Source organism: Macrobrachium rosenbergii, chromosome 41, assembly GCF_040412425.1.
Source record: "Macrobrachium rosenbergii isolate ZJJX-2024 chromosome 41, ASM4041242v1, whole genome shotgun sequence".
NCBI classification, from domain to species: domain Eukaryota; kingdom Metazoa; phylum Arthropoda; class Malacostraca; order Decapoda; family Palaemonidae; genus Macrobrachium; species Macrobrachium rosenbergii.
Window position 1 is genome coordinate 94325488 of NC_089781.1, and position 27500 is coordinate 94352987.

A 27500-nucleotide genomic window follows, 5' to 3' on the forward strand; every position below is an offset into this window, starting at 1 on the left:
TCACCTGCCAAGTCCCATTTCAACAACTATTGCCTGCAAATTCCTATTCCAACAACAATGACCTGCCAATTACCTTGAGTATCAATTAAAATTACAAATTACACGCAAAACGAAAAATCAGGCAATTACACAGTAACGGCACAGCATCAATTACTCCACCATTGTCTCCACGATTTCATTTGCAGAAGGCAAATAAACGTAATTGCTTGCAATTGCTTTAAAATACAAGTAATAAACAATTGTAGGAATTGGGTGAATTTGGTGAATTTCGAACAGGTAACGTAAAGGTGTTATGTTCCCGTTTGCGAGATCTTTTCTTGACCTTTTTGTTTCCTGATTAATTACGCGTTCTTCCTAAAGGTCAGGTCAGTCATTCCTGGCCAAGTTTGTTCATTCATAATGAAAGTGAAAGAGAATTCTCAACACAGGACGTTGATAAGTCAAACACCACATTTTTCTAGAATAGAAATTATAACTATATATCACTATCTTTATAAATGTATATGTGTGTGCACATTTTTCTGGAATAGAAATTACAATTATAGATAAGTATCTATAAAGATGCATGTGTGTGCGTGCATATATATATATATATATATATATATATATATATATATATATATATATATATATATATATATATAGACACCCATTTCAGTTTGATTCATGAAATACAGTAGTAATTTCATATAAACTAAGAGTGAATTAAACACGACAAAAAATAAACGGAGAAATTATCAATATCAAGAATAAAGGAAAAATTAATTCATTCATTTTTTCAGTATTAATTATACGTGATTCATAGTTATAAATTAAGTGACTTTCTATATAGTTAGTCAGTCTGGTCAACAATAACATTAGCAGCTCAGTCTCAAACAATTCAGACTAAAAGCGGAACAAAGAGGAGAGACATATTCCTCTCTCTCTCTCTCTCTCTCTCTCTCTCTCTCTCTCTCTCTCTCTCTCTCTCTCTCTCTCTCTCTCTCTGAATCTGAAAAAATTTAGACTAAAATTAGAACAAAAGGAAAGACATACTCCCTCTCTCTCTCTCTCTCTCTCTCTCTCTCTCTCTCTCTCTCTCTCTCTCTCTCTCTTCTGAAAAAAATTAGACTAAAAGTGGAACAAAGAGGAAAGACATACTCTCTCTCTCTCTCTCTCTCTCTCTCTCTCTCTCTCTCTCTCTCTCTCTCTCTCTCTCTCTCTCTCTCTGAATCTGAAACAATTTAGACTAAAAGTCTAAAAGTGGAACAAAGAGGAAAGACATACTCTCTCTCTCTCTCTCTCTCTCTCTCTCTCTCCTGAAATGTTTGTATTTCATTCTGTCCAGAAACACTTTTATTTGTACTTTGTTTTCCGGTGGATTTGCCGAAAATTTGCTTCAAAATTCGACGAACAAACAGAGAGAATTCTCCCTCTGCTTTCTTTCTACAGGCAATAGTGTTTTTCGTCTCGCAGAAAAAAAACAAAAAACCTTCTGCCGCAGTTTTTTTTTTTTTAAGCCTGAGAACGTATTGCGTTTTTATACCAAGGTCCTTCTAGACCGACACTATTTTATTACTATTGGTAACGTCTCTGACCAGAGCAATAAATAATTTCCTTTACCGATAGTCTTCGGTCAGTAGACAATTGTCTTTCATGAAATGATCCGTTTGACTATTGGTAATCAGTTATGATGACATCAATGTTATTTTACAGTGATTTTATGTCAATAGTAATAGCGTTCTAATTTCGAAAATTTTTTTTTAGTAATCAGAGCTTATGGAATAACGCACCCCAAAATGTTGTAAATAAAAACAACACTCTTATCTAGTAGATTTTTAGGACAATACACTAAATTCAGGGAAGATATCTGAGCAGCATATATTTAGGCTAAGATAAATTACTTTTCAAATGCTTATTTTCATATCCATAGCATTTGAAAATAAAGCGCTCAGAAGAATATTAGGAATTAATTGGAGGGGAAGGATATCAAACAACAGAATTAGAGAAAGTAACGGGGGTGCAACCGGTTGATGAGTATGTTAGATTCTCACGCTGGAAGTGGCTAGGCCATGTGTATACAAGACAGGGAACAGTATAAGATACACCACGGGTGGGTTGCCCTTGGTAGAAGAGGTCGCGGTAGGCCAAAGGAGACGTGGTTAAGAACAATGAGGCGGGAAGTAGGAGACGAGTGTTGGCGAGATCTTGAGGAATTAGCCCCGGACAGAATGTAGTGGCGCGAGTTCATCGAATCCCTATGCATCCCTGTGGGTGCCACAGGAATTGATTGATTGATTGAAATTATTTTTAGCCCAAGAAATGATAAAGGATTGATTTCTGGGCAGCAGACATCTAGTCTAAGATAACGGATTTCTATTCTAAAATATCATAAAAGATTGGTGTCTTATCAACAGTTTTGGGTTATGGGACATCAAATGCCTCTCACAAATATAAAGATCAACTACTACCAATGTCTAAAGAACATTCTTGAAATGTAGTGAACAATAAAGGTATTGAACATAGATTATAGAGTTTAGGCCAAAGGTGAAGTACTGGGACCTATGAGGGCATTCAGTGCTAGAAAGGAAACTGAGAGGTAGGTAGGTCTGAAAGGTGTAACAGGAGGAAAACTCACAGTCCCACTATGAAATATTTGTTGAGAGGGTGGATAGCGAGATGGAGGAAAGATAATATGAACGGAGGTACAGTAAAAGGAACGAAAGAGGTTGCAGCTAGGGACCGAAGGGACGCTGCAAAGTTTATTTAGTAATGCTGACAGTGCACAGGTATTAAAAATAGCAAACTCCTACATTGCACTTGAACACAAAATATTGTTTTCACATTTACTTACGCTGCTTGCAAGGTATGACCGATTAAAAAAATCTGATAAAAATATAAAAAAAAAACTTAGCTAGGAAACTAAGTAATTAAAAATGAATAATTCCTATTTTTTTTTTTTTTTTTTGCTATTTTTTTCTGGCACTAATTCGGTTAGCTTGGCAACACTCTTAAAGGCGAAAGTGTGCCTAGAATAAACACTTAAAGAAGAACGCGTGAAAGTTGCCAAGTGGACACGCTGGATGGATGGTGTCTGCGAAGTGGGAGACACCAATAGAGAGAGAGAGAGAGAGAGAGAGAGAGAGAGAGAGAGAGAGAGAGAGAGAGAGAGAGAGAGAGAGAGAGAGAGAGAGAGAGAGAGAGAGAGAGAGAGAGAGAGAGAGAGAGAGAGAGACCAATAGTTAAGTGTGTGTAGAGAGAGAGAGAGAGAGAGAGAGAGAGAGAGAGAGAGAGAGAGAGAGAGTGTAAGTGTGTGTATGAGAAGAGAGAGAGAGAGAGAGAGAGAGAGAGAGAGAGAGAGAGAGAGAGAGAGAGAGAGAGACCAATAGTTCGCATAAGTGTATGTGTGTGTGTGTTAGAGAGAGGCCAACAACTCGTGTGAAAGAGAGAGAGAGAGAGAGAGAGAGAGAGAGAGAGAGAGAGTTTAATTTTCTGTTACACGACGGCTGGTAAAACGATCAATATTAAAAAAGTTAATTACTCAAAAAGCAGAAAAAAAATCAATTATAAGAAATACTTCAGAAAATAACCATGCAGGTTAAGGAATGAAAAGGACGAGTTAAAAATAATGAAATAAACATTGGAACATTCATAACAATTAAAAAAATATAGTTTAAGCTATTGAACTATCACGAATCAGTACAAGAAAACAAAATGTTCTTTGATAAATGAAAACCAATATAACATTACTATGAATGAAGTACATAGATATTAATGAGTTATAAGGAATTAAACCGATGACAAATGAAAAAAAAGGAAAATAAAAAAGAAAATACTGAATATACCGGAGGACAAATCCAGAGTTATGTAACTGTGCCGATACATTTAAAAATAAATCTCTACAAAGAGCTTTCGGAAATCTATTCGATTCTCCTTTTCAAGTTCAAGTTCTCTGTAGAGATTTAATTCGAACTATATCTGTAGAGTTACATGACTGGATTTGTTTCTCCGTTTTAAGACTCACCATAATATGGGTATGTTTTTTAAGTGAATACACTGTAAGGCAAAAGAATGAAACTTATCTTTAGTGAATATGAAAAAACGAAATGCGAAGCAAAAAAGTGAAATTCATTATACAAAAAAAAAAGATGATTGTATCTACGAACGTCAATGGAAGAAATTGGGGTCACAGCATTACTTATATTCCGATAAATTCACTGAAATTATGAACTATGGAAACAGCAAACAAAGAAATTTACCGCAATAAACATTCATCGAATGAAGAATGAAGGAATAAAAAAAAAAAAAAGTTTTGTTGTATAGCATAAATTTTTCAATAAAGAGCAAAATACATTTCATATATATTCTGAAAGAATTTACTCACATTTAATATAAATAACAGTTTAATTTCCCCTCATTTTATTCAATTCCCTTATTCTCTTTATTCTATTCTTCTTTTTCGCCCACACCCACTGAAGCAGCCAATATGTCACAAACCTGACATGACCTAGCTTTTTTCAGCCTCTCACCTGAAGTAATTTACATATGATTTACATAGTATTTACCCAGTGAAGTTCAGATGAGTTTACGCTTATTTTTTATCTTGTTCATTTTTAGATATATATATATATATATATATATATATATATATATATATATATATATATATATAATATAAATTTTTTACTACAAATTTCTTATTCATTTAGTACATATTTTATTTTATAAAAAAATTCAAAATAGAATCACACAACGAAAACTGAAAAAAAAATAGCGGGAACGCAGAAGTAACTTTCACAAATAGAAGTTGAAAAGCCATAAACTAGATGCCAATTAGATATATAATGAACAATAAATAAATAAATAAATATATATATATATATATATATATATATATATATATATATTTATTGTAACAACAAATAAACAAATAAATAAATATATATATATATATATATATATATATATATATATATATATATATATATACATATATATATATATATATATATATATATATATATATATATATATATATATATATATATATATACAATTCAAACTTTACCTTACAACTTACTCACAAGTATGGACGAAATCTTGCAGCACAAGTATTTTAGCAGCCCTGAAAGAAAAAAACAGCGCAGAAAACACACATTTAAAAACATAACGAGACACAAACACACAAAGAAAGAAAAGAGGCCCTCCTTTGCAAAGTTCACAGACAAAGGATCTTCAAGTTTTTGTTTAATAAAAAATACTAAAAAGGGAAATTCTTCTTCTTTATCCTTAGAACTGGATCCCCTCCAGGTCGGTTTAAGAAAAAGAGGATCCAGGACAATTATCCAGTTCAAGCGAATGACATAAATAAACCCACGAAAAAAAAAAAAAAGGAAAAAAATTCATTCGTGATTTCCGGAGAGGGAGACTAAACTAAAGTAACTTGGTCATTGTGAGTCTCGATTTCCCGGCGTAAAAAAAAAAAAGAAAAAAAAAGACATATCTGTCTTGTATGTGCATGTGTGTGTGTGTGTGTGTGTATGTGAACTGGATCTATAAAAGCATCACAGCCTGGAAGGCTTGCTTGCTTGCTTGCGTGCCTGGAACAAGCATGTAGGTCCAGCTCACACAGAACAAAACCTGCAGACAAAACCTTAACAGCAAACACGCGAAGACAGAATCCAGACAGGTGAACAAAAAAAAAAAAAAAAACGTTCATTCTGGAAAGCAAAGAGTCACCGAAACGTTTGATTGAATGGGGCGGTTTTTTTTTTTGGGGGAAAGGGTTCCTTAGCCAGGGCGTCACCCAAACCCCTCACTAGATCGCAAACGAGGTCACTTGGTCATCTAAAGCACCAGCGACGGCGGCGGAGTGAACTCACGACAGGCAATCGCGGTGCGTGTTGCCTCCACTGCGGTCTCAGTCATACTGAAATCCCGGCCCGACAGACACCCGCTGCCACCACCACCACAAGGATCCCTCCCCCCCACCCGGTCCCTACCCCCACCGGCCTTCCCCCAACTCGGTGGCACTCACCCTGGACCACCCATCAGCCCGCCCACCCCCCACCACACCCTCAAATGTCCACGTACCTTGAATTTCCGCCCACCTTCGCCTAGATCGTACAATGGAAGACAGCGTCGGCGATTCGGATGGGTTATGTATCCGTCGTTTGTGATCGATCGTTCTTAATCGCGATTAATAAATGTCAATCCGGAAATGACACCAGTTGATTAGGGGGAAACACCTATTGGGTCATGAACCCCAGTATGGGAAGATTTACGGCTTCCGTCGCCTGTGGAAAACCAGTGAGAAAATGAGTGAATGTGATACACTATAAAAGGAGTATGTATGTATGTATGTATGCATATATATACACATATATATACATATATATATATACATATATATATATATAAAATGTGTATATATATAAATTTATATATATGTATATATAAATTTATATATATATATATATATTATATATATATATATATATATATATATATATATATATATATATATATATATATATATATATATATATATATATATATATATATAAATAAAGACATCACCAATTATATAGGATAATTATGTAGTTTCAGCAATACATACTTTATTATCACCATTTTTTCTTTTCATCCAAAATCATCACCATTTCCTATTTTTTCCGGTTCGGAGTAAACCTTTACAACAAAACCGCAAACGCTTCAACAACAGGTAAACCCAACTATTCATATAGAAAACCTTCTGAAGAACGTAAAGTCGTTTATTGAAATATGAATCTTTGATATACTTCGTAACTAAATCGTAAAAACATCGTCATGTTGAATGACGCTGACGAATTCCTGAGGCAGAAAAAACAGGTTTACGAGACTCCTGCAACGGCAGATGTTTTTATGTCCTGACTCCGGAAATAGGAAGGCTTTATAGACTGATGCAGAACAACAAACAAAAGTAACTGATACTTAAGTAACTTTGGCGTTCAATGGCAATTTGTAAGAGAGCTGAGTCCTATCCTTATTTACTAATCCCTTCACGTATACTGCACTCTCGACTTTGTTTTCTTCAAGTGTGACAGAACAGAATTGGATACAGAACTTAGGACAAGGACCATGCACTGGGGCCTATGATGTCATTCAGCGCTGAAACGGACATTGACAGCAAAAGAATCTGAAAGGTGTAACAGAAGGAAAACCTCGCCGTTGCATTATGAAACAATTATTAGAAGAGGGTGGAAAGAAAGTCGTAAAAAAAGAGATTATGAACAGAGGTACAGTAAAAGGAATGAAAGGGGTTGCAGCTAGGGGCCGAAGGGACGCTGCAAAGAACCTTAAGTAATGCCTACAGTGCACCGCATGAGGTGCACTGACGGCACTAACACCCTACGGGGCAAGCGTGACGGAGGAGCATTCTATTGGGCATTTACTTTAGCAGATGTTACAAGAAACATGCCCAAGTGGGCATTTACTTCAGCAGATGTTACAGGAAACATGCCCAAGTGGGCATTTACTTCAGCAGATGTTACAGGAAACATGCCCAAGTGGGCATTTACTTCAGCAGATGTTACAGGAAACATGCCCAAGTGGGTATTTACTTCAGCAGATGTTACAGGAAACATGCCCAAGTGGGCAGATGTTACCCAAGTGGGTATTTTTAGCAGATGTTACAAGAAACATGCCCAAGTGGGTATTTACTTCAGCAGATGTTACAGGAAACATCGAAAGTACAGCAATGGACGTTTCCTTCAGTTCACCTTTGGAATCTTCAACTTTTCTGTTTACAGTTGAAATCTCACTGGCTTTTGCTTTGACCTAATTTGCGCACCCACTGAAATTCTCAGTGGAGTCTTCGAGGGTCAAGGTCCAGTAAACATCGGCTAGATTTCAAGTAAATTTGTTCAGTGGTTATTGAGCAGACGTTGAAGCGGCATTAAATCATACCAAACATAGCCGCCAGTCACGTGACCACTTGAGAAATATATCAGCCACTGCTCCACCTGCTTGAAAGGTATGGTGACTGAGCATTTATCGGTTATTGGCCCAGGTGCTTTGAAGGTATGGTGACTGAGACTTATTTCAGTAACTGGTCTTAGTGCTTTAAAGGTATGATGACTGAACACTACATCAGTCACTGGTCCAGTTGCTTGCAAGGTATGATGACTGAGACTTATATCAGTTACTGGGTCCAGGTACTTTAAAGGTATGGTGAATAAACATTATATCAGTCACTGGTCCAGTTGCTTGCAGGGTATGATGACTGAGACTTATATCAGTTACAGGTCCTTTAAGGTATGGTGACTGAGCATTATATCATTGGTCCAGGTATTTTAAAGGTATGGTGACTGAGCATAATGTCAGAAACTGGCCCAGGTACTTTAAAGGTATGGTGAATAAGAATTAAGTCAGTCACTGGTCCAGGTGCTTTAAAGGTATGGTGACTCAGCATTATATCAGTAACTGGTCCAGCTGCCTTAAGGTTATAGTGACTGAGCATTATGTCAGCCACTGGTCCAGCTGCCTTAAAGGTATTGTGATTGAGAACTGAGTTACTAACTCGTCCTAGGGGCTTTCAAGGTATGGTGACCGAGCATTGTGTCCGTCAGTGATCCAGGTGATTTGAAGGTTAGGTGAATGAGCATTATGTCAGTCACTCGTCCAGGTACCTTAAAAGTATGGTGACTGACCATAATGTCCGACACTGGTCCAGGTACTTTGAAGGTATCTGACTGACCATTGTGTCAGTCACTAGTCCAGGTACTTTGAAGGTATCTGACTGAGCATTATGTCAGCCACTGGTCCAGGTACTTTGAAGGTATCTGTCTGGGTACTGTGTCAGTCACTGGTCCAGGTTCTCTGAAGGTATTTGACTGGGCAGTGTGTCAGTCACTGGTCCAGGTACTTTGAAGGTGTGTGACTGGGAATTGTGTCAGTCACTGTCCATGTGCTTGAAAGGAATGATGATTTGAACTTTCAACACAAAATAGCAGGTGGAAAATAGCACTTGCACATCATTTTAAAAAGTTTTTGTTCCTTTACCACTAAAACACATATCACAAGTTTTTGTTGTCAGTTTTTCGACTTATTCTTCTTCCTTGTTTGGGGTACTGTTCTCATCTCAGACTCTTGGATAGAGTTATATCATCAGTCAAGTTTATTTTTCCAGCTCTTAATGCTGACTTGTGGCATTGACGTGAAGTGGGTTCCTTAAGTTTGTTGCATAAAATGTACTGCAACAACAAATATCCTCTGCACTCTTCTTTGCAAGACCTAGCTGGTTTCGCTTGCAACACTAGGCAGGCTGCTGCTGCTGCTGCTGCAAACAGTGTGTCGTTTTCTGGCATCAAGTTTAATATTACCCAGCTTGCTCAGAGTTTTATATATGCTACAACTAAACGTTGGCATATTTGCCTAGTGTAGTTGTGGAATCTTCTGATCTGCAAATGTTTAAGCTAGGAGCAAATCCAATTCTGCTCTATGTTGACATCTTCTGAATTCCAGGTGCATCAGGTTTATTTTCTGTTTCCTCATATTTATCTATTTATCATATTTTCCTCTCTCTCTCTCTCTCTCTCTCTCTCTCTCTCTCTCTCTCTCTCTCTCTCTCTCTCTCTCTCTGAAGGGTTTTTGTAGCTGAAGATTTAAAGAAAGGAGGAAAGAAAGAAAGAAACGGATTTTGCGGAGAAAACTAATAAAAACAAGTAAAAAATCCGCCGCAGTTTCCTCGGCGCAATCGATTTTTCTGTACATCTTATAATCAAGGCCACCGAAAACAGATCCATCTTTCAGTGGTCTCGGTATAATGCTGTATGAGCCGTGACCCACGAAACTTTAATCACGGACCGGTGGTGGCCTGGCCTATCTCGTTGCCAGACGCAACATTACGGCTAAATTTAACCTTGAGTAAATTAAAAACTACTGAGGCCAGAGGGCTGCAATTTGGTACGTCTGATGATTGGAGGGTGGATGATCAACATACCAATTTGCATCCCTCTAGCCTCGGTAGTTTTTAAGATCTGACGCCGGACAGACAGACAAAGCCAGTGCAATAGTCTTCTTTTCAGAAAACTAAAATATAACCCCAATAAAAATAATGCGAGACCAGTCATGCCAGCTTGTCCTCCTGAGAGTAGGAATGAGGTTATATCCTGACCCATTCATGAGTTAATGGCTATTTCGAATTTCCAATCCAGTCCTAATCTGGGATGACACTCGGTCTTCTCCTCTGATTGATTCAGTCACGGGACTGCGACCGATTTAGTGGATCTCTCTCTCTCTCTCTCTCTCTCTCTCTCTCTCTCTCTCTCTCTCTCTCTCTCTCTCTCTCTCTATGAGAAAAATAATTGGTCTGATGTTGTTCACTGAAAATATCATAATTAAACATTTCAAGAAAATTTCATTTATCTACTGTTTATAAATATGACACTATAACTATATTATATATAAGTATATAACATATATAAATATATATATATATATATATATATATATATATATATATATATATATACTATGTATATATTATATTATATTATATATATATATATATATATATATATATATATATATATATATATATATATTCATACATACATGCACACAGTAATACATTTATTCACATATGCATCTGCATGATAACTCATCTAACAGAAGTCTAGATTAATAGATGAATGCCTAATCTCCGCGCAACAAACCACTATGCCATAATATACGGACATACCGATCTTTACCATTTACTCAGTAACAATAACAACACTCACATTCAGACATTTCTTCCAACACGCCTAAACACAAAACAGAAAAGGAAACGGATGCAGTTATCAGCCGATGATAATAAATAACATAAAGGAAAATACAAGCGTCATTTTTAATCAACAGTAAAATGTATCCACTTACTCAGGCTTTCATTCCGCTCGCGTCACCGGAAAATACGACTCAGTCACACACGATTTTTTTCCCCCTGATTGGATGCGAAACGATTAAAACCGGACTGCGTAGAAATATTATGATGCCAAATTCAAAGCGTCGTTGTTATTGGCATGTATATCTGCAGAGCACCTATTGTATGTAGGTATATATATATATATATATATATATATATATATATATATATATATATATATATATATATATATATATATATATATATATATATATATATATATATATAAGTAGTCTATACAGTCACGTTAGGTATCATACATAAATTTTGGACTCACATCATGATCGAAGCCAGGTCTTTCGACTGAAAGGCAAGGGGCTGCCAATTGAAAGCACTCTTGTCTTTCAATCGAAAGACCTGTTCTGATCTCGATGTGAAATTTACACTATATATATATATATAATAATATTATATATATATATATATATATATATATATATATATATATATATATATATATATATATATATATGGCAGATATATACAAAACACTAATCACTTTGACTTAATGTCGAATTTTGAAAAAGTATAACCCAGCTTACAACAAATCACAGCTAGGTCATACAGTCTTTATAAACCTTAATAAAAAAAAACAATAAATTAACGACCGACTTTACGAACTTTAGCTTTAGTCCATTCACCCTACCACAACTAAACCAACGGCCGATGGGAGGGGCAACCAAATGCCCTTACTTGACCCAGAAATAAAGAAATGTTACCAAAACAAAAAAGAGAAAAATTACAACAACAACAAAATAAAACACGTAAAAAATGAGCCGAAGTTTCATCGGCGCAATCGAGTTTCCTGTACAGCCGCAACATCGTATAATGGAGGCCACCGAAAATAGATCTATCTTTCCGTGGTCTCGGTATAATGCTGTATGAGCCGCGGCCCATGAAACTTTAACCAGGGCCCGGTGGAAGCCTGGCCTATATCGTTGCCAGAAGCACGATTATGGCTAACTTTAACCTTACATAAAATAAATACTACTGAGGCTAGAGGGCTGCAATTTGTTATGTTTGATGATTGAATGGTGGATGATCAACATACCAATTTGCAGCCCTCTACCCTCAGCAGTTTTTAAGATCTGAGAGCGGACAGAAAAAGTGTGGGCAGAAAAAAGTGCGGGCAGAAAAAAGTGCGGGTAGAAAAAAGTGTGTTCAGAAAAAGTGTGGGCAGAAAAAAGTGCGGGCAGAAAAAAGTGCGGGCAGAAAAAAGTGTGGGCAGAAAAAAGTGCGGGCAGAAAAAAGTGTGGGCAGAAAAAAGTGTGGGCAGAAAAAAGTGTGGGCAGAAAAAAGTGCGGGCAGAAAAAAGTGCAGACGGACAGACAAAGCCGGCACAATAGTTTTCTTTTACAGAAAACTAAAACTGCAAAGGGAAGCTATCATGGTATTTCTAACATCGCAAGCATTCACAAACTACAGAAACGACATTATTTTATAACCCCCACATCCTTCGACAGATCCTGTAAACAGGATGTAGGATTTTCTTAACATCCTTTTCCTCTCTCTCTCTCTCTCTCAGTCACACAAACAACATCCTTTCTCTCTCTGTTTTGAAAGCGGCGTTGGGGGGGGGGAAGAGTGCAATAAGGGTTATTTGGCTTAGGTTGTAGTGTGCTATTATAACCTCTATGGCATTTCTTTATCGTCTTTATGGGAAGTGATATGCTGAGTCATGTATGACATTAAATGTCAGTGCCTTTCCTAAAAGAAGTTTGGAGTTTTATTTTTAGCGTGGTTAGCCAATATTAACGTTGAATTAATGTTTGTTTTTATATATATATATATATATATATATATATATATATATATATATATATATAGAAATATTTACATGTGCATATTATATACATATATATATATATATATATATATATATATATATATATATATATATATATATATATATATATGAATATATATAAATATGCATATATATATATGAACATAATGTAAATATATATACATATATATACTGCTTATATATATAAATATACGCATACACACACACACACACACACACATATATATATATATATATATATATATATACATATATATATATACATATATATATATATATATATATATATATATATATATATATATATATACATATCACCACGTAACGCTTCAAACACCCACTTCCCCAATCCCCTCCATAACCGCACCACCACCATTCACAACTTTCATTCGAAAGCTGGCTACCTCCGAAAGACGAAAGCTATCTTCTCTCTCCTCCTTCGAGAGAGGCGAAGAGTTAAGACTGAAGAGCTATAGCCTCGTCGCCCGTCGCGCGCAAAGAAATTGCCCCATCACAGGAAGCTCAAAAGATTTCGACTGTAATCGTCATTTCTCGTCAAGGTGGCCGGTCTGTCCTCGAAGTTGTTCTTGGGGATTTGGGAACTTTGTGGTGAGTTGCGATACAGGAGGGACTTGTATCCTTCTCTCTGTGATATGATAAGTGGATATCTTTGTTCGAACTTGTGGAATTCGGCAATTCCAAGTGGGGTTGTAGTTGGAATTTTTATGACGATGATGATGATAATAATAATAATAATAATAATAATAATAATAATAATAATAATAATAATAATAATAATAATAATAATAATAATCGGTCGACTGAATTTGCTAATATATATATATATATATATATATATATATATATATATATATATATATATATATATATATATATATATATATGATGTATATATATAAAAATATATATATAATTTTATATATGTATAATATATATATATATATATATATATATATATATATATGATATATATATATATATGTATATATATATGTACATACATACATATATACATACATACATTCAGTAACCTCCTATAACACAGCTCATTTGCTGAGAGATAGATAACCTATAGAATAAAACAAGAAACCTATCTTCTCTATCAACGACTTGAAAAGGCCACTCAAAACTTCCTACAAAACTTCAAAACAACTTCCTCCAATAAAAAAATCTAAAAAAAAAATTAAAAAAACACGAGCAACGTTTCCTTGCCAGCCATTCACACTCCATAGCCGTTACAAGAGTGTTTTTTTTTTTTTTTTTTTTTTTTACTTGGTCAGAGGTTCCTTGGTGTCCACTTGTCGAGAAGGACGGTTTTTTTTCCACATGCCGAAGGGAAACTTGTGTTTCAACACACACACACACACACACACACACATATATATATATATATATATATATATATATATATATATATATATATATATATATATATATATATATATATATATATATATATATATATATATATATATATATATATATATATATATATATATATATATTATATATATAGAACTTTTAAAACTTAAGATTAAAATAGAACTTTTAAAACTTAAGATTAAAACACTTTACACAAATACATACAAATACAATACACACACACACACACATATATATATATATATATATATATATATATATATATATATATATATATATATATATATATATATTTATTATAAATTTATATAAAAATATAACATATTAAGAGACACTAAGCGTAAGATACGATGGACAATGCAATGGTCCATTGAAAAACTTCCATCCCTAAGAAAAAAAAAGTTTCAATACAAAAGGAACGGGATTTATGAAAAACATTCTTCCCTAAGAAAAAAAATCCTCCCTAACACCTAAAACACTTCCCATAGAACAGACACCGATATAAAAAAAAAAACTATTCCCACCAGTAAGAATATTCTCAAAAAAAAAAAAAAAATTTTAGCCATACATAAATACAATACTTTTACAATTCCTAATAACGTCATCATCTATCTATAGGCAATGGGCTGAGTTTTTTTTCTTTCACCTTTTAACAAACTTCACAAAACTTCAAGCTTCACAAAACTTCTTCCCTCCATCTTTGAGTTTTTCCTCTAAACCATTAACATTAGAGCTTTTTTTTCTTTCACCCTTTAAAAAACTTCACAAACCTTCTTTCCTCTATCTTGAAGTTTTTTCCTTTCATTCTTTAACAAACTTCACAAAACTTCTTCCCTTTATCGTAATTTTTTCCTCTCACCCATTAACAAACTTCACAAAACTTCTTCCCTTTAACGTAATCTTTTTCCTTTCACCCTTTCACAAACTTCACAAAGCTTCTTCCCTTTATCGTAAGTTTTTCCTCACCCTTTAACAAACTTCACAAAACTTCCTCTATCGTCATTTTTTCCTTTCACCCTTTAACAAACTTCATAAAACTTCAAACTTCACAAAACTGAAACTTCAGTTTTTTTCCTTTTTTAACAAACTTCACAAAAGTTCTTCCCTTTATCGTAATTTTTTTCCTCATTTAACAAACTTCACAAAACTTATTCCTTTATCGTCAGTTTTTTTCCCTTCATCCTTTAACAAACTTCACAAAACTTCAAACTTCACAAAACTGCTTCCCTTTATCGTCAGTTTTTTCCTTTCACCCTTTAACAAACTTCACAAAACTTCTTCCCTTTATCGTCAGTTTTTTCCTCTCACCCTTAAACAAACTTCACAAAACTTCTTTCCTCCAACTTAGATTGCTAATTTTATTCACTTCATCTTTGAAAACTTCCCGCAACACAGACCAGAGACCAACCCGGTCTTCATTAGCATAACAGTAGCGGTCTGAAACAGCCGCCCTTGACAAAGGCCCTTTGTCAAGGTCCCCTGTCAAGGGCCTTTGTCAGAGGGACATAGATTACCCCCGGCAGAGTGAGGAGCGTCTGGGGAGAGAGTTGAGCAAGATACTGAGCAGGCTGAGTTGAGCACCAGATTTATGGGGCTGTCTCTGGTCGAGAATTAACTTATGTTTCATCTGGGATTACGGAGAATTCGCTAATTACAGATTCCACTCATTTACAGAGGTTCCACTCGTTTACAGAGATTCCACTCATTTACAGAGATTTCATTCATTTATAGAGATTCCTTACATTACAGAGATTTCGCTAATTACAGAGATTCCACTCATTTACAGAGCTTCCACTCATTACAGAGTTTCGCTAATTACAGAGATTTCACTAATTTACAGAGATTCCACTCATTTACAGAGCTTCCACTCAATACAGAGATTTCAATTACAGAGATTTCGCTAATTACAGAGATTCCACTCATTTACAGAGATTCCTCTCATTACAGAGATTTCAGTCATTACAGGTACAGCACGAATTCACAAATCGCACGCACTTACTAAAGATTTCAAATAATCAAAATTCCACTCAATTACAAATACTGTAATCATTTACTGAGATTTCATTCATTACAGAGACTTTTCTAATTACAAAAATATCAGTTATTACAGAGACTGTACTCATTACAGAGACTGCACTCATTACAGAGATTCTGCTAATTACAGAAATCCCATTCATTACAGAAATTCCCCTCAGTACAGAGATTCCCCTCATTACAGAAATTTCAATCATTTACAGAGATTCCAATCATTTACTGAGATTCCACTCATTACAGAGATTTCACTCATTACAGAGATTTCACTCATTAAAAAAATTCCCCTCATTACAGAGATTCTACTCATTACAAAAATTCTCCTCATTAAAGAGATTCCACTCACTACAGAGATTTCACTCATTACAAAAATTCCCCTCATTACAGAGATTCTACTCATTACAGAGATTTCACTCATTGCAGAGATTCCACTCACTGCAGAGACCTTACTCATTACAGAGATTCTCCTCATTACGGAAGTCCACTCATTACAGAGATTTCACTCCTTATCAAGATTTTTCTAATCACAGAGATTCGCACTAATTGTAGAGAATTCACCTAATCATTACAGAGATTTTACACTCATTATCCAGATTTCACTCATTATCAAGATTTCACTCATTACAGAGATTTCAAACTCATTATCAAGATTTCACTCATTACAAAGATTTCACTCATTTACCGAGATTTCAAACTCATTGTCAAGATTGTTCTAATTACAGAGACTTGCACTAATTGCAGAGAATTTCACTGGTCATTACAGAGATTTCAAACTCATTACAGAGATTTCAAACTCATTATTAAGATTTCACTCATTACAGAGAATTCAAATTCATTATCAAGATTTCACTCACTACAAAGATTTCGCTCATTACACAGATTTCAAACTCATTATCAAGATTTCACTCATTACAGAGATTTCAAACTCATTATCAAGATTTCACTCATTACAAAGATTTCGCTCATTTACAGAGATTTTAAACTCATTATCAAGATTTTTCAAATTACAGGGACTCTCACTAATTGCAGAGAATTTCACTGGTCATTACAGAGATTTCAAACTCATTACAGAGATTTCAAACTCATTATCAAGACTTTTCTAATTACAGAGATTCGCACCAATTGCAGAAAATTTCACCATCATTACAGAGATTTCAAACTCATTACAGAGATTTAAAACTCATTATCAAGATTTTTCTAATTACAGAGATTCGCACTGACTGCCGAGCATTTCGCTGATCATTACAGAGATTTCACTCCTTATCAAGATTTTTCTAATTACAGAGATTCGCTCTAATTGCGGAGAGTTTCACCTAAATTGCCGCAGTGGAACTGGCGGTCTCGCAAACTTCACAAAAGTTGAAATTAGCAGACATAAATTTAGGTCAAATAATGAGATCATCCTGGTGGATGCGAGGCAAAAAAAAAATTTTGTGGAAACATGGAATATGTTTTTTTAAATATGTTTGTGCAAACCTGGTACAAGTTTTTTTAATGTTAGTGGAAACCTACTTTTTTAATAAGTTTGTGTAAACCTGGTATATATTTTTAATAAGTTTGTGGAAACCTGGTATAAGTTTTATTAAGGAGTTTGTGAAAACCTGTTTTTTTTATGGAAACCTGGTTTTATTAATAAGTTTGAAGAAACCTTGTAATTTTTTTAATACGTTTGTGGAAACCAGGTACATTTTTTCATAAGTTTGTGGAAACCTATTTTTTTAAGTTTTTAAATAAATTTGAAGAAACCTGGTACCTGTTTTTTTTTAAATAAGTTAATGGAAACCTGGTGGTTTTTTAATAAGTTTTTGGAAACCTGGTATATGTTTTTTATAAGTTTGTGGAAACCTGGTATATCTTTTTTTAATAAGTTTGTGGAAACCTGGTATATGTTTACTTTAAATAAATTTGAAGAAACCTGGTATGTGTTTTTTTAAATAAGTTAATGGAAACCTGGTGGTTTTTTTAATAAGTTTGTGGGAACCTGGTATTTTTTTAAATAAGTCTGTGGAAATCTGGTATATGTTTTTTTTAAATAAGTTTGTGGGAATCTAGTATTCTTTTAAAAATAAGTTTGTGGAAACTTGGTATATATTTTTGCAAATGTTTGTGGAAACCTGGTATATATTTTTTTAAAATAAGTTTGTGGAAACCTAGTATATGTTTTTTAAATACGTCTGTGGAAACTTGCTATGTGTTTTTAATGTTTGTGGAAACCTGATATATATATTTTTAAAGTTAGTGGAAACCTGATATATATATATATATATATATATATATATATATATATATATATATATATATATATATATATATATATATATATATATATATATATATATATATATATTAAAGTTTGAGGAAACCTAGTATATTTTTTAAATTAATTTGTGGGAACCTAGAGAAAATTTCTTTTTAAAACTGATATTCAAAAAACTTATCTTTGAGTAAAACGAGAGTAAATAATGTGAACTTCAATACTAATTTTAAAAATAAACACTGTTTAAATATTTTGTAATCCTTTTCAACTATTTTCAAACATTTACAAAGTAAAATTTTTATCAATACTAAAGTATGATAAATTAAAATTAATCATCAATCGAAAAATTATGCTTTAGGACGCAAAAAAAAATGATCAAATTTTAAATTAACCCAACTGGCTTTTCCCACTGATTGAAAAAAAAAGAAGAAAAATCAATCCTAGTGATGGAAGCATGTCAATATATATATATATATATATATATATATATATATATATATATATATATATATATATATATATATACATATATATATACATATATATATATATATGCATATATATACATATATATATATATATATACATACAGTATATATACAGTATATAATATATATAGAGCAATGCTCTTCTTTTTCACAAACATTTTAACATAACGTTTTACTCCACAATAAAAGCGCAAAGTAAAAGAAAGGCCTGTTATATTTTAACATTACAATGTCAACCTCCAACTTACTTATGACGGAGGCCTACTGGAGGCTGAAAACGTAGGCCTAATATGATATCACTGAAGGCACCTAGACAAACCTATAACCCTTTCAAAAGTACTTCCAGACACATAAACATAAACAGCGTAACATAATAAAGTAATATACAACGCTAAAAAGGGTTTAACGGAATACAGTTCGATGTCAACACTGAGAATAATAAAGAAAAATCTTTGGGGAAAATCATCACGATTAACTTACCGTCCAAAACGCGTATCAAGATAAGAAGCAAGATGAAGATTAACTCAGAAGAAAGAACCATGAAGATAATTGCGAGGAACACATACTTCAAGATAAAGATAAAGATACAATATATATATATATATATATATATATATATATTATATATATATATATATATATATATATATATATATATATATATATATATATATATATATATATATATATATAGTATATATATATATTGTATATATATATGCATAAATAAAATACATATATATATTATATACATATATTTTTTTATATATTATATATATATATATATATATATATATATATATATATATATATATATATATATATATATATATATATATATATATATATATATATATATATATGTTATATACAGATATATAATTATATATATACATATATATATATACATATACATAAAACAGAAATCAAGATCAAGTAAAAAAAAAAAAAACAGATTAAATCATAATTAAACCATAAGATTAAATCATTCCAACACGACTTAAAGAACGGGAAACAAGACCAAAAGAGAGACGAGTAAAAAACCACTGCAACTTTCACTTACCTTCCCCAGGCTCGCCAACACCTCTGCGGTCCCACGTAGGGGCTGTAATATTTCGTCCCTCCCAGTGAAATCAGGCTGAACGAGGACCTGTGAATAACAGACGAATTCTAAACTGAATTGAACTGAATACAAAATTTAAGCCAAAGGCCAAGACTGGGACCTACGAGGTCATTCAGCGCTGAAACGAAAATTAACAGTAAAAATTAACAGGAGGAAAGCCTCGCAGTTGCACTATGAATCAACTGTTAGGAAAGGGTGTGGAAAGTAAGATGGAAGAAAGAGAATATGAAAGGAGGTACAGTTAAAGGAACGAATGGGGTTGCAGTTAGGGGCCGAAGGAACGCTGCAAAGAACCTTGAGTAATGCATACAGTGCACCGCATGAGGTGCACTGAAAGCACTAACCCCCGTTAATCCATGGTGGGTGATGTAAAAGACTAAGTTCTTTATTACAGTATATTATTGGGAGGGTAATTCATGGTGGATAATGAAAAATAAACAAGTGATTATATTATTTTACTACTTTTACCATAGAAAATCTGATACTAAAGTGATAATGAGGTTAATTCGTGGTGGACAATGCAAAATAAATAAGTGATTGGTTATATTATATTACTACTTTTTCAGTCAAAAGTCTGAAACAAAATAGAAGCAACTTGTGTGGCATAAGATGAAAGATGATATTACTACCATAATTGACCGATGTAAATGAATATTTTAAAATTCAGATTTACATCAGTCTGTTATGATAATATCTTATACTACTGCATACATTTTTAATCATAAAGAGGCAGTTGGGACGGGCTACTCTGTGCCCTTAAATAGCACTAGCTCAATAGATAAAAGTGAAAAAAAATTCAACACAGAAAAGAGAAATGAGACAATACAACAACAGCAAGGAAATAACGAGAAAACCTAAAAGTAACGGCAAAAACAATAACATATTAATCAAGACCGAACAGAGTCGAACTGAATACAGAATTTAGGCCAGAGGCCAAGCACTGGGACCTATGAGGTCATTCAGCGCAGAAACGGAAATTGACACTAAAAGGTTTGCAAGGTTTAACAGGAGGAAAACCTCAAAGCAGTTGCACTATGAATCAATTATTAGGAGAGGGTGGAAAGTAAGATGGAAGAAAGAGAATATGAATGAAGGTACAGTAAAAGGAACGAAAGGGGTTGCAGCTAGGGGCCGAAGGCACGATGCAAAGAATTTTAAGTAATGCCTACAGTACACCTCAGGTAAAATCACTACAAATGTGTGTACCTTAAACGACTCCTTTCATCTTATTAACTGCCAAAGAAACTGTAATTTTAATAATTGTGTGATGGCTTCACTTGATGTGGAGTCTCTGTTTATTCAAATTCCACTGGATGAGACGATTGACAGTTGCCTAAATTTGTTTACAAATAACGATACTGTCAGTTCCAGTGTAGGACCATCTTTGGCAAATGCGTTTATGTGTTTTAAGCAGAAAAGATGGTTAGACGATTGTTCTTTAGATTTTTAAGAGAAGTGACCAGATCCCTCGTTTTTTGGAGTACCTTAACAGTAAGCATATTAATATAGAATTTACTTGTGAAATCGAAGATAATCACACGCTTGCTTTTCTAGATATTTCTTGATAATTTTCACACCTCAGTCTTTAGAAAGCGTACTTTCACGGGTCTTACGTCTAAATTTCAATCAAATACACCTTTCAAATATAAGATGAATTTGATACTGACGCTAGTACCCAGATTTGTTCTTGCTTTTTGAATTTGCACGAAGAATTGGAATTTCTAAGGTCACTTTTAAAAAACGATGGCCATCCGTTGAATTATGTGTAAACAAACAACCCGAAACCACCGCTAATGTACAGAAACCTGTTATTTATTTACCTTGAACCTTTACTGGAACTCATACAGTCGTTACGATTTAAAATAGCAATTCATTTCTATTTCGTCCACTGGTTACCCTCAGCTAGATTTTAAAATTCAAGACCCTACAACAACAAGCCTTCGGTCCAATCTGATCCCTGAATGGCAGCGCGCTGGTTGTGATGCCACTGACGTTGGAAAAACTGCCAGATCAGCTTGGATGAGATGGTTTGAACACCTAGGTAAGTCATATCGTAATATCGTACAGGCAATTATCTTTCAAGGCCTAGTTACAGTGCAATTAGAGAACACAGGAGGAGACTGGTCACCATTTACATACTGGTGATTTTTCTGTTTGAACCACTGCTCAGTTTGCCACAGACCTCGACATATTGGAAGTTCTGTACTCCATCAAGATAAAACCTTCTTGGGTTAGGAATGTGGCTGTGACCTAACTTTTGTGCTTTTAGTCTGCGTTTTACATGTATGTGTATATGTATACGTATATGTATAAGTATATATATGTACATATGTACATATTTATGTATATATGTATATATATGTATATATATGTATATGTATGTATATGTATATATATATGTTTATGTATAATATACAGTATGTATATGTGTATATATACACATATGTATGTATAATCAGTAAGCTACAAACGTCCTTTAATATCCAATTCGCTCTACCTCGGAAATAATATATTTTCATATATGTTACCGAAGGGGAATTTTTTAGTTGATAATAAGTTCGTCGTCCCGTGGGCTCGAACCAGCGAAGGACAAGAACTCAGGACTACAGTGGACGCATTAACCCACACGGCCAGCAAGTGAGGTATAAGTGGATATCGGCTCCCACCTACAAATCCCCGTCGAACTCAGGTGTTTGTATTTGGAGACGATATCCACCCACCTCTGCCATGTTGACCGTGTAGTGCGTTTGTCGCACGCAGCCATATCATGACTTTGTATCACATCACAGTGATTCATATACAATCAGTGAGCTACAAACGTCCTTTAATATCCAATTCGTATGTTAGTGTGACAGCGAAAAAAGGCATCCTGGCGACGAACTATGGGAAATGGTCCGTGGGTAAGCGGACGCAGCGACTGTGGGAGTACTCAGCCACGCCCCCTTTTTTTCCCTTTCAACTGTTCACATTAGAAATAATATTCAATTAAAGCTCAGACAGAAATACTGAAACGAAGACACAAACAGAGATGACCCAAGAAAAGTTAAAAGTGAAGCGCGCATGTGCGAAATGCAGTGCAAACAAGTGGGGCGTAGACTATAATGAGGCACGCTCATCAAAGCTAGGTAGTCTCAGTGTCTGTCTCTCCTGTCAACAAGAACAGGAGATAGCTCAGCTGAGGAGGGAAGCAGAAGAAATATCAAAGGAACTAGAGGAGATGACAAAGGATAACCTCGATGGCAAGAGAGGAGAAGACAGGATGGAAAAGGAAATTGGAGACCTAAGAAAAGTGACAGACCTTAGGAGAGAGAGACGGGAAATGAACAACGACATAGTAAAAACGGAAAGAGTATTAGTGGAGATCAGAACACAATTAGTTAAGACCAGAACCAGAAATGAAGCAGAAACAAACACCAAAGAGAGCTGTTGGTAGAAGAGTGATAGCAGCCAGAAAACATAATTGTCCCTCAAAATGAATAAACACATCAAATAGATCTGCTGTGCTCTCAGAATCAGAAGAGGAAACAACCTTAATTGGAGACTCGTTGGTAAAAGATCAGGGGGGTCAAATTTTGTGGCCAAAAATAAAAATACGAGAAAAGTTCATTCTTACCCAGGTGCAAGAACAAAGAAGATAACCGAGGGTAGTGAAGAAAATCAAAGTGAAAAGTAGAAAAAGTGCAATCATAGTGCTTGGAGGAGGAAACGATTTATTTCTAAAGGCTGGAAGAACTGCCCAGACAAAGGGTCTTGTAGCTGACCTGAGGAATGTTGCAGAAAACATCCGTGAGAAAACCGACAATGTCATTCTTGTAGGACTTCTGCCCAGAACCAATGTAAGCCGCCACTACCCCCTCAGCAAGGCAACTGGAATCAACGACAGACTGGAGCGAATATGCCATAAAAAAGATGTTCGGTTTTTAAGCTTTTGGGACAGATTTGTAGGGAATAAAAAAAGCTATATAAAAAAGATGGCACTCACTTGAATTTGGAAGGAGCAAAATTACTAGGAAACCTTCTTAACGAAAACCTCTTGAAACACCTCAGTGAACTGAGCTCTCAGGGAAAGAAGCTGGAAAGCTCCTAGAATTTGGTTAGTAATAGCACTGCAGGAAACAGTGAAATAAGGGAAACGAATAAAGCCACCGAGGACAAAAGAGACGATAGAAAAGTCCCTCAGAGTGGCCCAGTTTGATGCGCAGTCTATTCGGAACAAAGTAGATCTCTGCCAAGCACTGATAGCAAGTGAAGAATTAGACATAATAGGTATCACAGAAACATGGAAACAAGAGGCAATAAGAGACACTTAGGAGAGACCAAATAGCAGGATATAAATTGTTCAAAAAAGATAGACCCGATAAAAAGGTGGACTACGTCAAGGACGACCTCAGTCCAATAGAGTGTAAAAAATTACAACCACTCAAGAAGTAATTGGCATCAATAGAAGCAGTTTAGGGAAGAAGCTAACTCTGATGCTAGAAAAACAGACCTCCCCACCAACCACAAATGTCAGACGAGGAGCTTTATGCATTACTAGGACAAGAAATAAACAACAAACTCTGCCTAATAATGGGAGATTTCAATGCAGCAGTACTCTGGGACACCATGACCTCCACATCAAACTTAGAAGGAAAGAGACTTTTAGAATTTGTCAAAAATGAATTTCTCCACCAACGGGTTGACAAACCTACTACAACATACTGGACATCGTCCTATCAACAGAAGATAACCTAGTGTCTGGCCTTTCAGTAGGTGCAAATTTTAGGCAAAAGCGACCATAAAATCATTACAATATTAATAAAAAAGAAAAGAAGATATGAGATTAGACTACCGTCGAGGAGACCTAAAAAAACTAAAGGAGTATGTTACAAATCTAGAAGACAAAGACACAGACTTAGATAACTAAGGAAAGCCTTTCTAGAAAAATACACGAAAAAGCGCTCCAAATGTATACCATTAAAGCAAATACAGGCAAACGGCAACCTCAGCCTAAGTGTTCAACAGAGAAATTAAAAAAATAAAAACAGTAAGAGAAAGAGACAGAGCACACATCAATGACTCAGAAGAAGAAGCAAGCAGTCATAAAGAACTCTGTAGAATGGTGGACAAATTAGCAAATGCAAAGATAAACGAGGATAAGAGAGTTGCACCAATTTGTAAGGAAACCCAAAAGAGTTCTTTGCTCATGTTAACAATAGGAAGCCGATAAAAAAGCATAAGTAGAGGAAAAGTGAACTCAGACTTGGAAAAAGCAGAGTTACATTGAATAAATTTTTCACTAGTATTTTCACAATGAAGACACTACCTCAATCCCTGAACCAGGAAGGGCAGAACCGCTTGACAAAATAATATTTACAGAAAACGTTAAAAACAAAACAGAAAAACTAAACAAATGTAAATCTCCTGGCCCGGAGGATTCAAAAGAGAAATGAAAGAGTTAAAAGAAGAGTTCTCACCATAAACTCTACAGAAAAACTGCAGGCAGAAAGGCACCAAAAGGATGGAAACTAGGTAATGTGGCCCCAGTTTACAAAAACGGTCCATGAGAAGAGCCAGAAATTATAGACCAATCAACGTCAGTCCCTTGTAAGATTTTTGAGTCCATAACTGCAGATCAAAGAATGGCTTCAGACACAACAGATCCTTAATCAAACCTCTTGGAGTTTTTTCACAACATGCTTGGTATTTGATGAAACAAACTTAGCAGATTTAACAAAGTTCCAAACAAGAAACTAATGATAAAGGTTAGAGCTTTAGGAGCTATAGGAGAATCAGACTGGATTGAAGTCTTAACTAATAGAAAAAGAGAGTCGTAATAAAACAGTGAAGAATCAGAATGGGCAGATGTGACAAGAGGCTCTTGTTTTTTATTTACATTGGTGACACTGACGTAGGCTTAACTAAACAATTTGCAGATGACACCAAACTAGGTGTAAATGCAGCAGACCCAGATACAGTGGAAAGTTTAAGAAATGATCTAAGGAAAATAGGAGAATGGTCAAAAAGATGGCAAATGCCTTTTAACTTGGATAAGTGTAGTGTTACAAATAGGAACATACATCCCTCATGCCAACTATATGCTGCTTGGGAATGACATAAATAGTGTAGACCAAGAAGAGGACCTTGGAGTCTTTATTACCAAGGACTTACAATCCACAAAACAGTGCACAATACCAGGACTCACAATCCACAAAACAGTGCATAAAAGCTGAAACGAAGGGACAGAAACTAGTGGGATACATTAAGGGACAGTTCAAATACAGAAACAAGGAAACGGTGCTGCAGCTCTACACATCCATAGTTAGACCTCATCTTGAATATGCAGTGCAGTTTTGGTCACCAACCCTAAGAAAGGACATAGATTAGAAGGGGTACAAGCGGAGAGCCACAAAGTTAATCCCATCCATCAGGCAAATAGGTTACCAAAGACGACTAGAGAGCCTGAACATGTATGGCTTAGAAACATGACGATTGCGAGGACAACTCGTAGAAATATTCACAATACTGAAAAGCATAACAAAAGTAGCCAGTAACTTCCTCACATTGAACGAAAACCAGACAAGAAATAACGGATGGAAACTAGAAATGAAGAGATACAACACATCCCATTGCGGGAACTTCTTCACATGCGAGATATGTGACACATGGAATAAACTGCCATCAGAAGTTGTCAACAGACAAAATCATTAGAACACTGTGAATGAACAGTAAGAACAAAACCTGCTCCTAGAGATAAGTGAGCACATGATGTCTCCTCGGATGGACTAAAAAGTCTTTGAGACATCCCAATCCTTGTAACTCCTTTCTTGTTTATTAAGTCTAGTTTCTGCCTGTCTCTCTCTCTCTCTCTCTCTCTCTCTCTCTCTCTCTCTCTCTCTCTCTCTCTCTCTCTCTCTCTCTCTCTCTCTAACGTAGAAGATTAAATGCTGATATGAAGGAATTTATGTCCAGCCTTCATTTCCTGTCTGATTCCACAGAGCGTGAAATGGCTTCTTGTGTATACGGTCTACCAGCTGAACTTCAGCTGGGTAATCTCTCTCTCTCTCTCTCTCTCTCTCTCTCTCTCTCTCTCTCTCTCTCTCTCTCTCTCTCTCTCTTCGAAACTTCTTTCTTATGAACACTTTTAATCAAAAGACTCTATGAAAGAAAAGTTTCCTCATATCATGGAAGATATAATATCACAGTTTGTAATCAGCCAGACCACTGCTGGAAACGTGAACTATCACAGCATTTTTTTTTTTAGGTATCTTAAATTACGTGTTTTGGGAGTTCGTTTTTGTTTGTACGTTTGCTTTGTCTTGTTATAAACAAAGAACATACCTAATATTAATTCAGACATTTTATGGGCTATGTTTGGACGACATTGCAACACCATAAAAGCACGCTTTTAATAAAGAATGGATTATGCGTTCATCCAGTTTTGTAGCAATTCTCTCTCTCTCTCTCTCTCTCTCTCTCTCTCTCTC

At 34.9% G+C, this 27500-nt stretch overlaps 1 protein-coding gene across 1 annotated transcript in view; it reads right to left on the bottom strand.

Annotated features, from left to right (window-relative positions):
* The window catches only part of LOC136827019 (oxysterol-binding protein-related protein 1-like), a 408899-nt gene that overhangs the window by 348320 nt on the left and 33079 nt on the right, over positions 1 to 27500 (bottom strand). The window contains 1 exon segment of the mRNA XM_067084704.1: positions 19975 to 20061. Coding sequence (XP_066940805.1) covers positions 19975 to 20061 — 87 coding nt within the window.